This window comes from Ischnura elegans (assembly GCF_921293095.1).
Source record: "Ischnura elegans chromosome 13 unlocalized genomic scaffold, ioIscEleg1.1 SUPER_13_unloc_3, whole genome shotgun sequence".
Classification (NCBI taxonomy): domain Eukaryota; kingdom Metazoa; phylum Arthropoda; class Insecta; order Odonata; family Coenagrionidae; genus Ischnura; species Ischnura elegans.
Window position 1 is genome coordinate 10618151 of NW_025791659.1, and position 12532 is coordinate 10630682.

The 12532-nt window shown below is 38.8% G+C and overlaps 1 protein-coding gene across 1 annotated transcript in view; it reads right to left on the reverse strand.

Moving 5' to 3' along the window:
* Positions 1–3391: 3391 nt before the first annotated feature.
* The window catches only part of LOC124172993 (extensin-like), a 39332-nt gene continuing 30191 nt past the window's right edge, over positions 3392–12532 (reverse strand). Inside the window, exons 7-8 of the mRNA XM_046552526.1 lie at positions 11439–11577; positions 3392–3768 (exon numbers count right to left, since the gene is read on the reverse strand). Of these exons, the coding sequence (XP_046408482.1) occupies positions 3392–3768; positions 11439–11577 (516 nt within the window). The remainder of the gene's footprint in view (positions 3769–11438; positions 11578–12532) is intronic.

Below are 12532 nucleotides of genomic sequence, written 5' to 3' on the forward strand. Positions count from 1 at the left end.
GTTTGGTTGCGTATAAGTTGAGAAAAAGGTATACAGTAGAAATAATATAGAGGATCAGGGATGCCGACTTACAAAAAATATTGGGGGGGGCCAAAACCCATCCTTTGTTATCTCGTCCCATTCCTTCCTTCCCTATACCGTCCCATTATACCGTAGTCGGGCTCCTATCGCGGCGGCGCCTCCTTCCTTTTCATCCCCCTTCTGTGATACAGAGGTGATAAGCTTATGGCCTCAGACTTCCGCCCAGGAGAGTAACCCCGCGAGCCCGCTAGGGTTTCGAATCCACTGTACATGTTGGCTCTGCCACTTATATAGAGTCAGGGAAATCTAATTATTTTGACCAAAAGTCAGGGAGAAGTCATGGAAATTAAAAATCGGAAGTTATCATGAACCATGATGCACGGTTTATTTCAATCCTTTCGCGTGGGCTCCGTTGAAATTCACTAAAAGTATCATTGGAAAAAAATTCCCCCGGACCCGGAATCGAACCACGGACCATCAGCTTTATGGGCCACTGCGCAGACAAATACGCCATCTATATCACTTAGTTTCCAATGAAAGCCAAAAGTACTTTGTTAAATCCCCGGTACAGGGAAATATTTTCCCTTGCTGATTCAGGCGATTTTAAGTGATGGCTCGGAAACGTGTTCGGTTGGGAATGTGAATCTGAAAGATTGTTTTTTATAATCTGCAGTAATGGTATGAAAGGGAAAAGATGTAGTTTGCATACTTAAGCTCATACTAAACATCGCAATTTTTAGTGACCCACATTGGCGATCCTGTCATGTCCTCCAGAATTTCATGCCAAGCCATTTAAAATGATGGATCGGAAACGTGGTCGATTTACAGTACGGGCAAATACACAATCTAGATTCTCCACATTTCATAACGTAACTTCGTGCGACAAAACCCTTCCATATTGACGTCCCAACTTATTTTAAGGGACGGCTCGGAAACTTGGAGAGTTTCCAAAGAAGCTATAAATAAAAAGACATATTTCCTCGAATAACGTGAATTCTCCGGTCGATAAGCACGAAAGATTCGCATCCAAGTTAATTCTGAGGAAATGGATCGAAAACGTGGAGCAGAAGCTATGCATGAATAAATAGTGTTATTTCCTCAAATAACATGACCGCTACATAAGATAAACCTTACACTGAGAGAACAGGTTTGGATGCTACATCCTAAACCCTTTTGGGCGGGGAGGTTTGGATGCGCCATCAAGAATCATACGACGTCAGAACTAAGTCTTTGGATGTGAGAACCAAAGGCAAAGAGTGTCACACCAAACACGTTCAGTCAACGTCCTTCGGATGAGAGAACCAAAGTTATGGTTTGTGCAGCCTGCTGGTTTAGGCGCGAAATCTAAATATATTGTTGCGCGCTCTGGTAGAAGAAGAGATTGAGAAAAATTGTGTGTTTGGAGTGAATTTTATGTAACTGTGTGCTTATATATTGGAAATAAATGTTCTTTCTAGTGTTCTACAAATGGGGATATTTATTTTTCGACCCACGCACGTTACAATATGTTGAATTATGTGATAATAGATATTATGACAACCACAGAGCTAGGTTGTCTCATTTTTTAGTTGCACTGTCCTAGTGGCCTATTTAGAAATGGGTTGAAAAGAACAATATTAAGGTGTAGTGGGGCTGAATAGGAGGGAGGAAGGGGTAGGGGCGCAATCCTTTGGGCAGGTGATCTAAACTTTTCATTCGGGATCAAAACGTTGTTCTGATGAGCCACCCAACGCTTTGGTTCTCACACCCAAAGTACTCGTCCATCTTCTTTGGATGTAGCAACCAGAGGACTAGTTGATACAACCAACTCCTCATCATCCATTCCCTTTGGGTGACACATCCAAATGTATGGGCAAGTCCTTTCCTTCATCTCAGGTTTGGGTGTGACATCCAAACCTACGGTTCTCATATCCTAAGTGTTTTTTCAGTGTAGACATAAGCATCCCGGATTATTCCGAGGAAGTGACTTGTAAATGTAGAGTAAGGTGCTAAAATGAAAATTAGAGCAATGATATGACTGCTTTTTAAGATAAACCTTTGAAATTTTCTTATCCCAGATCATTACGAGGAAATAGCCTGGAAATGTGGGGCCTTTCCGAAGACGCTAAACATGAACACTAGAGGATTTTCCTGAAATGTCATGACTTCTTCGTACAAAACCGTATGGAGATTAGCATCCCAGACAAATATGAGAAAATGGCTCGGAAACATGGAGCCTTTACAAGGAAGCTTTAAATTAATAATAGAATTATTTCCTCAAATAATGCTTGCTCCGTTCGATAAGGCAGTTTTACACGAGGCACGTACTTGCACAATCTGAAATGTGCACGAAGGCGCAATCAAAATTGCGTCGCGTGAAGCGCTAAAATTGCTAGAACACATGCGAGAATGCGTGGACGTAAGATGGCAGAAATAGCCACTTTTCTAATTTTATGCATGCATTCGCGCAATTCTACGCCATTTTAGAAATTATTGCAGTTTCAACCTGCGAAATTCCGTGCCCCATGTAAAACGGTCTTTAGAGATTCTTTTCCCAGATCATACTGAGGAAATGGCTCGGAAACGTGGAGTCTTAACCAAGAAAAGATAACAATGAAAGTTAAGGCACGTTCTTTAAATGACATGACTGCGGTGTACTATACGTATTTAAAATATGCATCCCTGATCATTCTGAGGAATGGCTCGGAAACGTGGAGTCTTAACCAAGAAAAGATAAAAATGAAAGTAAAAGCACGTTCCTTAAATGACATAACTGCTGTGTACTGCACGTATTGGATATATGCATCCCAGATCATTCTGAGGAATGGATCGGAAACGTGGAGTCTTTCCAAAGAAAGGATAAAAATGAAAGTTAAGGCACGTTCCTTAGATGGAATGACTGCTGTATACTGTACGTATTGGATACATTCATCCCAGATTATTCTGAGGAATTGCTCGGAAACGTGGAGTATTTCCAAAGAAAAGATAAAAATGAAAGTAAAAGCACGTTCCTTAATTGACATTACTACTGTGTACGGTGCGTATTAGATACATTCATCCCAGATCACGCTGAGGAATTGCTCGGAAACGTGGAGTATTAACAAAGACAAGATAAAATGAAAGTGAAGGCACGTTCCTTAAGTGACGTGACTGCGGTTTACTATACGTATTAGATATATGCATCCCTGATCATTCTGAGGAATGGCTCGGAAACGTGGAGTCTTAACCAAGAAAAGATAAAAATGAAAGTAAAAGCACGTTCCTTAAATGACATGACTGCTGTGTACTGTACGTATTGGATATATTATTCCCAGATTATTCTGAGGAATGGCTCGGAAACGTGGTACTGGGAGAAAGAACTAAAAAAAAAATCATTTGTATAATTTCAGACTCACCTTTCTTCCTTCTTGTCGTGCATGAGGCCGTTTTGGGCCGCGGCCGCCGTGGGCGGAGGCGGCGCCATCACCCCCTGCAGTTGGCCACCCTGCGTTTGCTGCTGTTGCTGCGGTCCGGCGGGGTATGGGGCCGGCCCGCTGACGCCGTAAGGCGGTGGATAGGAGGCGGGATGAGGCGGGAGTGTTGGCTGCCCTGATTGTGCGGAAGGTAGGCCGTATTGGTAGTGGTGCGGGTGGCCGTAGGGAGAGTATGGGTTGGAGGGTGGGGGTGGTGGTGGGGGCGGTGGAGGCGGTGGAGGGGGAGCAGGCGGCGCGGCGTATTCGGGTGGTGGCCCCCCTGCGTGGACGTACGAAGGAGAAATGGCCACGTAGCCTGCGAAAACACGACGGAGAGAAAAAAATACAGCATTAAAACAATAGGGTGGTTTTCTATTATTTTTTTATTGCCTAAATAGAAAGATTAGTACTCCTGGAGTGCGCGTTTCACGCTTTTAGATTTTTAAATGACGATATCTATTTTTCGCATTTAAATGAAAAGTGAAAATTTTCAATCCCGCGAAGACGCGACGGCTAAGTATGAATGCTGGGAAAAGCCCGTTTGACGTCATTCTGGTTCCAGATGCCGCCGTGTGAGGTGACCTTGGCGGGAGGCTTTGAGCACCGCTAAAATGCAGGCTGCCAGCAAGTAGCAAAGTACCCATCTAGCAGGTAGCGCTAGGCTTAAACAAGGCTTATTAATACCCTATCAAACGAGGAAAACTTTCCGACCTTAGACAGTTTTAATAGGTGATTATTGAGAGACGTTTCCTTGAGCTCTGTTCCTCACGCATGCATTTTTAATCTCAGACGATGTAAAACACCTTATTCCTCGTAAAGAAACTAGGTCCCTGTGACGTCAGGTGGAGTGGCATTGCATGGGCGCCAATCTGGCCTTTTTGAAATGAGGTTAACATTCACCATTAACATAAGTTTCATTTGGTATTTCTAAAACCAAATAATTCGTATATAATGAATACACTAATGGCGGGTAACTAATCGCAACCAATGCCTTTCGTTTTCTTTGACGAAGAAAACTACCCCATTTGCACAAACAAAATAATATGAATACACCGAAGGATGAACGTGTAACATTTCTAATCCTTTTGCGTGAAGATGTTGAAATACACAAGAATTGCCATGATAAAATATTTCCCTCACTTTGTGACAAGTGAGTGACTTTGTCAATTTAAAGAAAGCGCACGGGTGCAAAGTTAAATGCACCAAAAGATGAAGTTTGCCATGAAAATAATGTTTGAATTAGCCGGGATTCGAAACCGGATCTCCCGATTTCCGGTCAGGTTTGAAGGCCAGTTACACCACCACAGTGTGGACTAGTGACGTCAACATCTAGTTCGGTAAAACACATCCCGTAATTCGCTCTGAGAAAATGGGTTGGCTTTACAACACAGACTACCATCACTAAACTTCTTGGATATCATTTTTTTACAGTGCAATACGCATATTTCGTTAAAGTATACTTCAAGTTTACGGATTTTACGGAGACCTTATTTCTGTAAAACTCAAACCATGCCTCTTTCTGCTCTGAACATATATGAAACTATATTGTTTGTGAAAAGGAATATGAGTATGCATGAGATTAACACTTTGTAAGCCGTGGACGTAATATTACGTCCTGCTAATCCTTCTGAGGATTGCCATGGACGTAATATTACGTCTTTCAATTTAATTGGCTTTGTATGCGTGAAGCCGTAATATTTCGCCCGTGGTCCTTTTACAGTTTACTGCTTAGGGGGTCTGTTTTTTCAAAAATCAACTGCTCGGTGGAAAAAGAGTTCAATTTATGTCTTGAAGACGAATAGTCCTCTGTAGCTACCGGCATCCTCATCTTATCCCACTTTGTGTGAAAATTATTTTGCAGAAAGAACCGTTCGTTGAGGGTGCAGTGACCCTTTTTGTCATCCAGGATTTATAATGCTTTGCTTGGTAAAATGCTTTTTTATGATTTCCATGCTTTAAATTGTTCAAATTGAGCGTATTAAAAAAAATTATTATGCATGTTACGGCGGTACAGCATTTGTTGCAACTATTTTATTTTTCAAAAACAGGAGGTTTTCATTGTTAAATTATATATTTAAAAATTAGCAATAAATGTTATTCAACTCATTCATAAAGAAGAGCAAAGTCCATTTTTATTGAAATGCACATCGATATAAATATATTTTTGATGCTAATGTTTAAAAAAATGTACGAATATAGTAAAAATGGCTGGATTTTTCAGTAGGGCTTTAAATTTAGCAGCCGGCACTCAAAGTGTTAACTGTGACATTCACCAAGATAACACCAGATCTAGGATGGATACACATGTTGAGCAAAGATCTTCTAGATTAAATTCAGATGGACCCTATCACAAAGGTGTCAAGCTGCATAACTCACTCCCTCTCCATATTAAGGGTATAAGCTCTATGAATAAATTCAACATTGAACTGAAAAATTTTGTTCTCCAAAAAACCGCTTTATAAATCAGAATAATTTGTTTTTAGTTAGCAAGGAAAATCCTCTGTAATACAAAGTCTGTATAATACAACTGTACCATTCTATGTACCTACATATAATGTGTTGTGAATGTATTGTGTGATATGGGCAGAGGCCCTTTAATGATTTTCTGTAAATTTAATTTTCTAATAATTAATAATGCTCATATGTATGCAACTATTCTTGCCTAAAGTGAATAAAAAGTTATTATTATTATTATTAAAAAATATATTTCCACAGCGTTTTTGCTGGTTTTAGGCGAGGTACGGGTATCACCAAGTACTCTCGTCTTTTTACTCTGTGTTGAAAAATTTTCTGACAATCCGGCAAGAATTTAAAATTGCTGCTTTTTGTATTGCAATAAACAAGTTTTTCGGCAGTCCAATAGTTTGAAGACCTTGATGGATTGAATGAGGCACTACTCCTGTGGTGGAGATAATGATTAGTATTATGTGTACTTTATCTGATTTCTTACTCTCATCTTTAAGTTCTTCATGCTTTTCCAATTTTTTGGGTAGGCTGTCGTGATATTATGGCAATGTGTATGAAGTACGTTTCATTGTGAGTTTTATCTTGCACTACTAGATCAGGTCTAATGCTATGGACTGTTTTATCGGTAATAATTGAACGGTCATAATAAATCTTGCAGTGATCGTTTTCAAGGATGGTTTTAGGTGTGTACTCATAATAAGGAACTCCATTTTCTATGAGTTTATACTTCAGAGCTAATTTCTGGTGGATGATGTTGCATACTTGATTTTGACGGTGCAGATAGTCTTTTAGGGATAAGTTAGTGCATCCACTTGTGATGCACTAACTTATCCCAAAAAGATTATTATTATTATTAGTCTTATTTTGATTATATGCTCTAACATGTATTTCGGACATAATCGGGATGATGTATATCTATGTACATATGTATGTTACTTATGAAAGACACCCCAGGTGATATGAATATAAATAAATGCCATGATAGGCCACAAAAACACAGACACAAATAAAAGAGGACTCACACGTTAGTTTCTTTCAAATTTTCGACCTCTTAGGGTCTTCGTCGGGAGGGAGGCAAGAAGAGACTGAGGACGAGGACAGAGGATGCCTAAAGGCTGAGGAGATTAGGATAAGATAGGGGAAGGGAGAGGATGGGGAATGGGGGATAGGAGAAGGCTATGGAGATCAGTGGGCCCTGTTAAGGCCAGGCGGGTTGAATGCTTGGTGTAGCCAAATGGAAGACAATTCAAGCGTTTTTAATTCTAGCGGTGAGGCGGAGGGTGGGAGAGAGGCAAGTATTCCTATGTGAAAGCAGTCATCAAATTCTAAATTATGGGAAAAGGCGTGGGTAGGGACAGGAAGCGAAGCAGATTGGGAAGTGGGTTTGCAAGAAGCTCGATGGTTGTTAATCCGTAGGTTGAGTGAGGTGGTGGTTAAACCAATGTAGAAGGCGGGGCAGGAATTACATAAAAGGATATAAATTACGTTACTGGTTGTACAGGTGGGGGATGGAGTGGAAGGAAGCGGAAAAGTGAGAAATTTGTTAGGAAGTGGCTGGGTAATGAGGATAGCACACGTTTTGCACCGGGGTCGTTGGCAAGGGATAGGTAAAGAGCTAGTACGGGTGGTGAACCTTGAGAGTGGTTTAGTCGTTTTGAGAATGGAAGATAGATTTGGCGGCCGACGGAAGGATAAGGATGGACAGCTAGAGAAGATTTTTCCAGTAGTGACATTGTTAGAAAGAATCGGAAAAAGGCTTTTGATGATTCTGTTCAAAGCCTGCACGCCCGGGAAGTATGTGGTGGAAAGGGAGAGATGTGTGGTTTGTTTCTTGGTATGAATTTTGGGTTTGTAAGTATTGTGTAGGATTTTCTTACGCAGAAGGTTCTCAGGATATCCTCTACGAAGAAGGGAGTGGTGAAGATTATTAAGAAAAATGTCCAAGGATTCGGGATTATTGCAAATTCTGTGGCCTCTTACTGAGAGAGAGTAAGGAAGGGATTGTTTAGTGTGTGAGGGGTGACAGCTGTTGAAGTGAAGATATTGTTGTTTGTTAGTAGGTTTAATGTGGACTGAAGTGATGAAACTTTTATTTTCTAGGGAAATGGTAACATCGAGAAATGTTATTCGGGAGGGGGAATGGTTAGAGGTAAAAGATAGTTCGGAGAATTCATTGAGTGCTGAAATGAAAGAGCTCAGTGAGTCTTCTCCATGAGGCCAGAGAAGGAAGATATCATCTATATAGCGAAGCCAAAGTGACGGTTGAAGTGGGTAGGATGATAGGAAGGATTCTTCAAGGAGACCAAGAAATAAATTTGCGTATGAAGGGCTGAATCTGCTTCCCATGGCGCAACCTTTGATCTGCAAATAATGTTTATCGTTGAAGGAGAAGGCGTTTTTAGTGAGGATTAGGTGAGAGAGATCGATTAAAAAGTCAGTGCTGGGTATCTGAGGTGTAGGTCGATTGTCAAGAAAGTGTCGAAGGGAGGCAAGGCCTTCTACATGAGGTATAGAGGTGTATAGTGAGGTCACGTCGATAGTGACCATAATGATGTCTTTATCAACCGGGAGAGAGGTGGAATGGAGGCGATTGAGGAAATGGTACGTATCTTTAATGTAGGAAGGAAGGGAGTGTACAAGAGGCTGAAGATAATAGTCAATAAAGGAAGAGATTCGTTCTGTGGGGGAATTTAAAGAGGAGACGATTGGGCGACCAGGATTGTTGGCCTTGTGAATTTTCGGTAGAATGTAGAAGTGAGGGGTTCGCGGATGGGGTGGAGATAATAAGGAAATGTCTCCACTAGAAAGGCCCTCTCTTGGTGCTTTCCTTTTTAAAAAGGATTGGATGTTTCGGTGAAAGGCAGGGTTGAGATCATGCGAGGTAGGTGTGTAGGAACCTAGGTTCTATCCTAAGCCAATAATTTATTTCCCGAATGACATTCTTTTAAATCAGAGGTCCTACTAGGCAATATGTTAACTGATGTTCGATAAAACCTATTTATAAATGTAACATTTCAAATATATTTCTCAGTACTCAGTCATTAAGTGAAACTTTCTTGTTTAAGTTCCCGTACTTCTTAAGAGAAAGAACAATTGTTACAGACAGAAAAAATCTACATTATACACGTCTTAGAGTCACATTTGTCGAAATGACGTGAAGAAAATTTACGTGTTGAAAGGCATGTAACACTTTGAAACACATATTTTGAATTCGAAACACAAGGGAAGTATTGCATCATTTAATTTTTAATCTAAAAATACCATGGTAACCGAAATAAATCCTCAGTCAAGTGCAATCGTTAAAATATACAGGGCGGTAATGATTTTAAATTACCTCAAAGAGCTACAAAATGAGTTTTTCAGGAATATCAGGAGTAAAAACTTATATCCAGTAATTAGATTTACACTTTAAAGAAGTTGAAAATGTCCCTGCATGCAAGGGATGATACGTGTTTAAAAAAATTTATCGACCTAATCTTATCAATGTTGGTGGTTGCTTTCGGGAAATGCTGCGTAGGTAATATTTTCTTACTTGACGTTTCACTCCTCCTACTGGAAGCGTTTTCAAGAATCTTCATAAGAAGGCCTAATCTTATTTTGTATGTGTTAAAGATTTAAAAAAAAAAGAAAAAAATACAATGTACGAATAGCATGAATGATTTTTCATAACGAAAATGTCGTTTTTTTGGCGGTATATATGAAAAAAAAACTAGATAAAATTCCCGTGAGGGGAAAAAGGCCAGAAAATGTAGGGGAGAAGAAATATTCTTACAATAAGATATTATTTTCAATTGTACCCTCGAAAAAAGCAATTTGCAGAAGGAATACTGAGAAAAAAACGCAAGGTTAAGAAGATCCAATTTAGACAGAAAGAGTCACAGCGCAGCAGAAAGAGTTATACAGAATAGAAAGAGTCACACCGTAGCAACCAGCTGTTTACATTCGTTCCCATGACAACGGTATTCAAAACACTATTGACTACAAAAGGAAAGGATTTTAAACAGGCGTATTATTGCCTTAAAATAGATCAATAAATAGCTAAACCAAAGTTTTAACTCCAATAAAAAGTTAAAAACGATATTTAAAGGTTTAAAAGTCGTTAAAACATACCATAAAGAGTCTTATAAAAACTCTTGGAAAATGGAGTTGTATGGATGTCTAAAATCGTTACTTCAATCTTACTTTGTTGTGGATGACAAAAACTTTGAAAACTTCGAAGTGTGAATGGATTGTGTTTCATACGGAATAAAAAAGAATGAACAGTGCCTAAAATTTCCATATGACACTTGCAGAATAGGACGCAGAAGAACTAGAACATAAATATGCTTTGATATTCCTATGATTTCATCAGACTAAAACAACTGAAGAACTAAATTTACACACAACGAAACTACGATTACGGTGGAGATGACATAAATGTAGCTAAATATGTAAAAAAAATTATGTAAAACTTTGAATTATCTATAAAAATTTCAGTTGCTATTTAACCTCGACCTTCACAAATGGTTGAAGGATTTATATGGTAGTAAAATTATATTATTTCCTATACGTCGTTACTTCCAAAAAACTAGGAAAACCTTTATTAGTTAACATTGACGTTTAACTCTGCCACTTTCTTAAAAAAACGCAGAAAACAATCATGGTAGAAATCGGAAATATAGAATGTTCCCGAAATATATTTCCAGGATTGAAAATGGATAACGCCACCATATGGCGTATGTCTGATTGCGTGCGTTCACATGAAAACAGCAATAAAAGCACTGTTGATTGCAATATGACTAGTGAATAATTATGACGTAGTAATGGCTTAAAATTTCCTTAAACAGCAACAGAAATGTTATTTTTGCATTAAAACGGTGAAAAAACTATATGCGATGGTTTAAAGAAATAAAAATACTAAAAAAATTCTTAAAACCTCCGGGGCAGTGAAGATAAATATAACTATTAAATTGTTTTGCTGACCTAACTTTGTTTTGGAATAGAATACGCTTTACAATCTTCGAATCATAATTTAGTGATTAGTACATAAAAACAGAACTTAATTAGGCTGAAAATCTGAATAAATGACGCCAATAATTTCCATACAACAGTATATACACGGAAATAATACAATGAATAACGTGACTTGATCATACATCTGCTTTAATATTTACCCTAATTTCACTAAACGAAAAGAAAGAAGAAATTATTAAGAAATGTTTTCAAACATCTATAAAGGTTTTAAAAGGGAAAGAGTAACAATTTAGCGCATACTTGTTTACATTGGTTTCCACGACAGCGGCATTAAAAGCACTGTTGAATGCCTACGGAGTCGTGAACAAATATGGCGAAGTAATGACTTTAAACTGCGTCAAAGAGGTGAAATAAAGATCTAATGGTAATAAAAGAGTTTTAAAATGATATTAAATGGTTGAAAGAGGTGAAAGAACTTCTAAAAAGTCTAAAAACACTCTATTCAATAGGGTTGGGTGCGTATTTGAAACAGTTTATCGACCAAGAGCACACTTGGAGTTAACTCACCTCCGCTGGCTTCCCGGTAGTCCATGTAATGGCCGCCTGGCATCGAAGTGGCGCTCGTGTCGGGCGTCGACTCACGTGAACTGTATGGACCAATGGGGATGGAGGAGGAGGAAGGGGCTGGGGTGGGTGGAGGGGGGTGCTATCGAGCGATGAGGAGAAGTTCGCCATGAGGATGAGGAGAAGTCGGAGGAGAGGGGGGTGTATACGTAAAAATAATGTAAAATTTAAACGTGATGCACACATTGAGAAGTTGAAAAAAATTAACACAAAAGTTGCCAAGGAATAAAAGATAAAAACAAATGTAATATCGATTTGAAACGATTGACGGTTGTTTGTTATCACCATCAAACGAAAGAATCGGAAAATCACAACAAAACAATGGAAAATGATATGTTACAAAGAGATAGAAAATTAAAATACGAGAAAACAGAATTATAACAAAAAAAACCGAACGTTGCCACGGGAATGTAGACATTGAGAAATAAAAACAATCGGTGACACGAGGCGTAAACAATTACGATCATTCGTGCGAAGTTAAAACGAAAGTAAGGAGATAATAGTTAAACATATAAGTAGAAATAATAAATACACATATAAGAAAATGTAAGTTCAAAACACGTTAGCAAAAATACGTGTAAAAATATCGCGAAAATATGATGAAAATGATCATGAAGCATTACAAGAATATTGATTTGTTCAAAGTTAGTCAGTAGAGGCATAAACAATATCACGAGATTAGCATGAACACGCGATACGAAACAAAATGCAAGGGAAGTATTCAAACGAAGTTGGAATAAAAAGACGTAGGGTGTAAAAGTTAAGAACATAGAATAAAGCCATAAATATTGATATTGAGTCCAAAATTCGAAGAAAAAACACGCGTAGACGACCATATCGCGAGGGATACCATGCGATTGAAAGAGGATTTCACGCGATTCACCCCGAGAACAAAATGGCGTCCGCATCAACAGTGGGTTAGCAACGGATATTCGTACAATTAAGCCCCAAGTTATTTGTTAGAATAATTAATACGTGCAATAAGGAAGGCATTTTTGCACATATGATGTAATTAAACGAACAATTAAGGACAAATT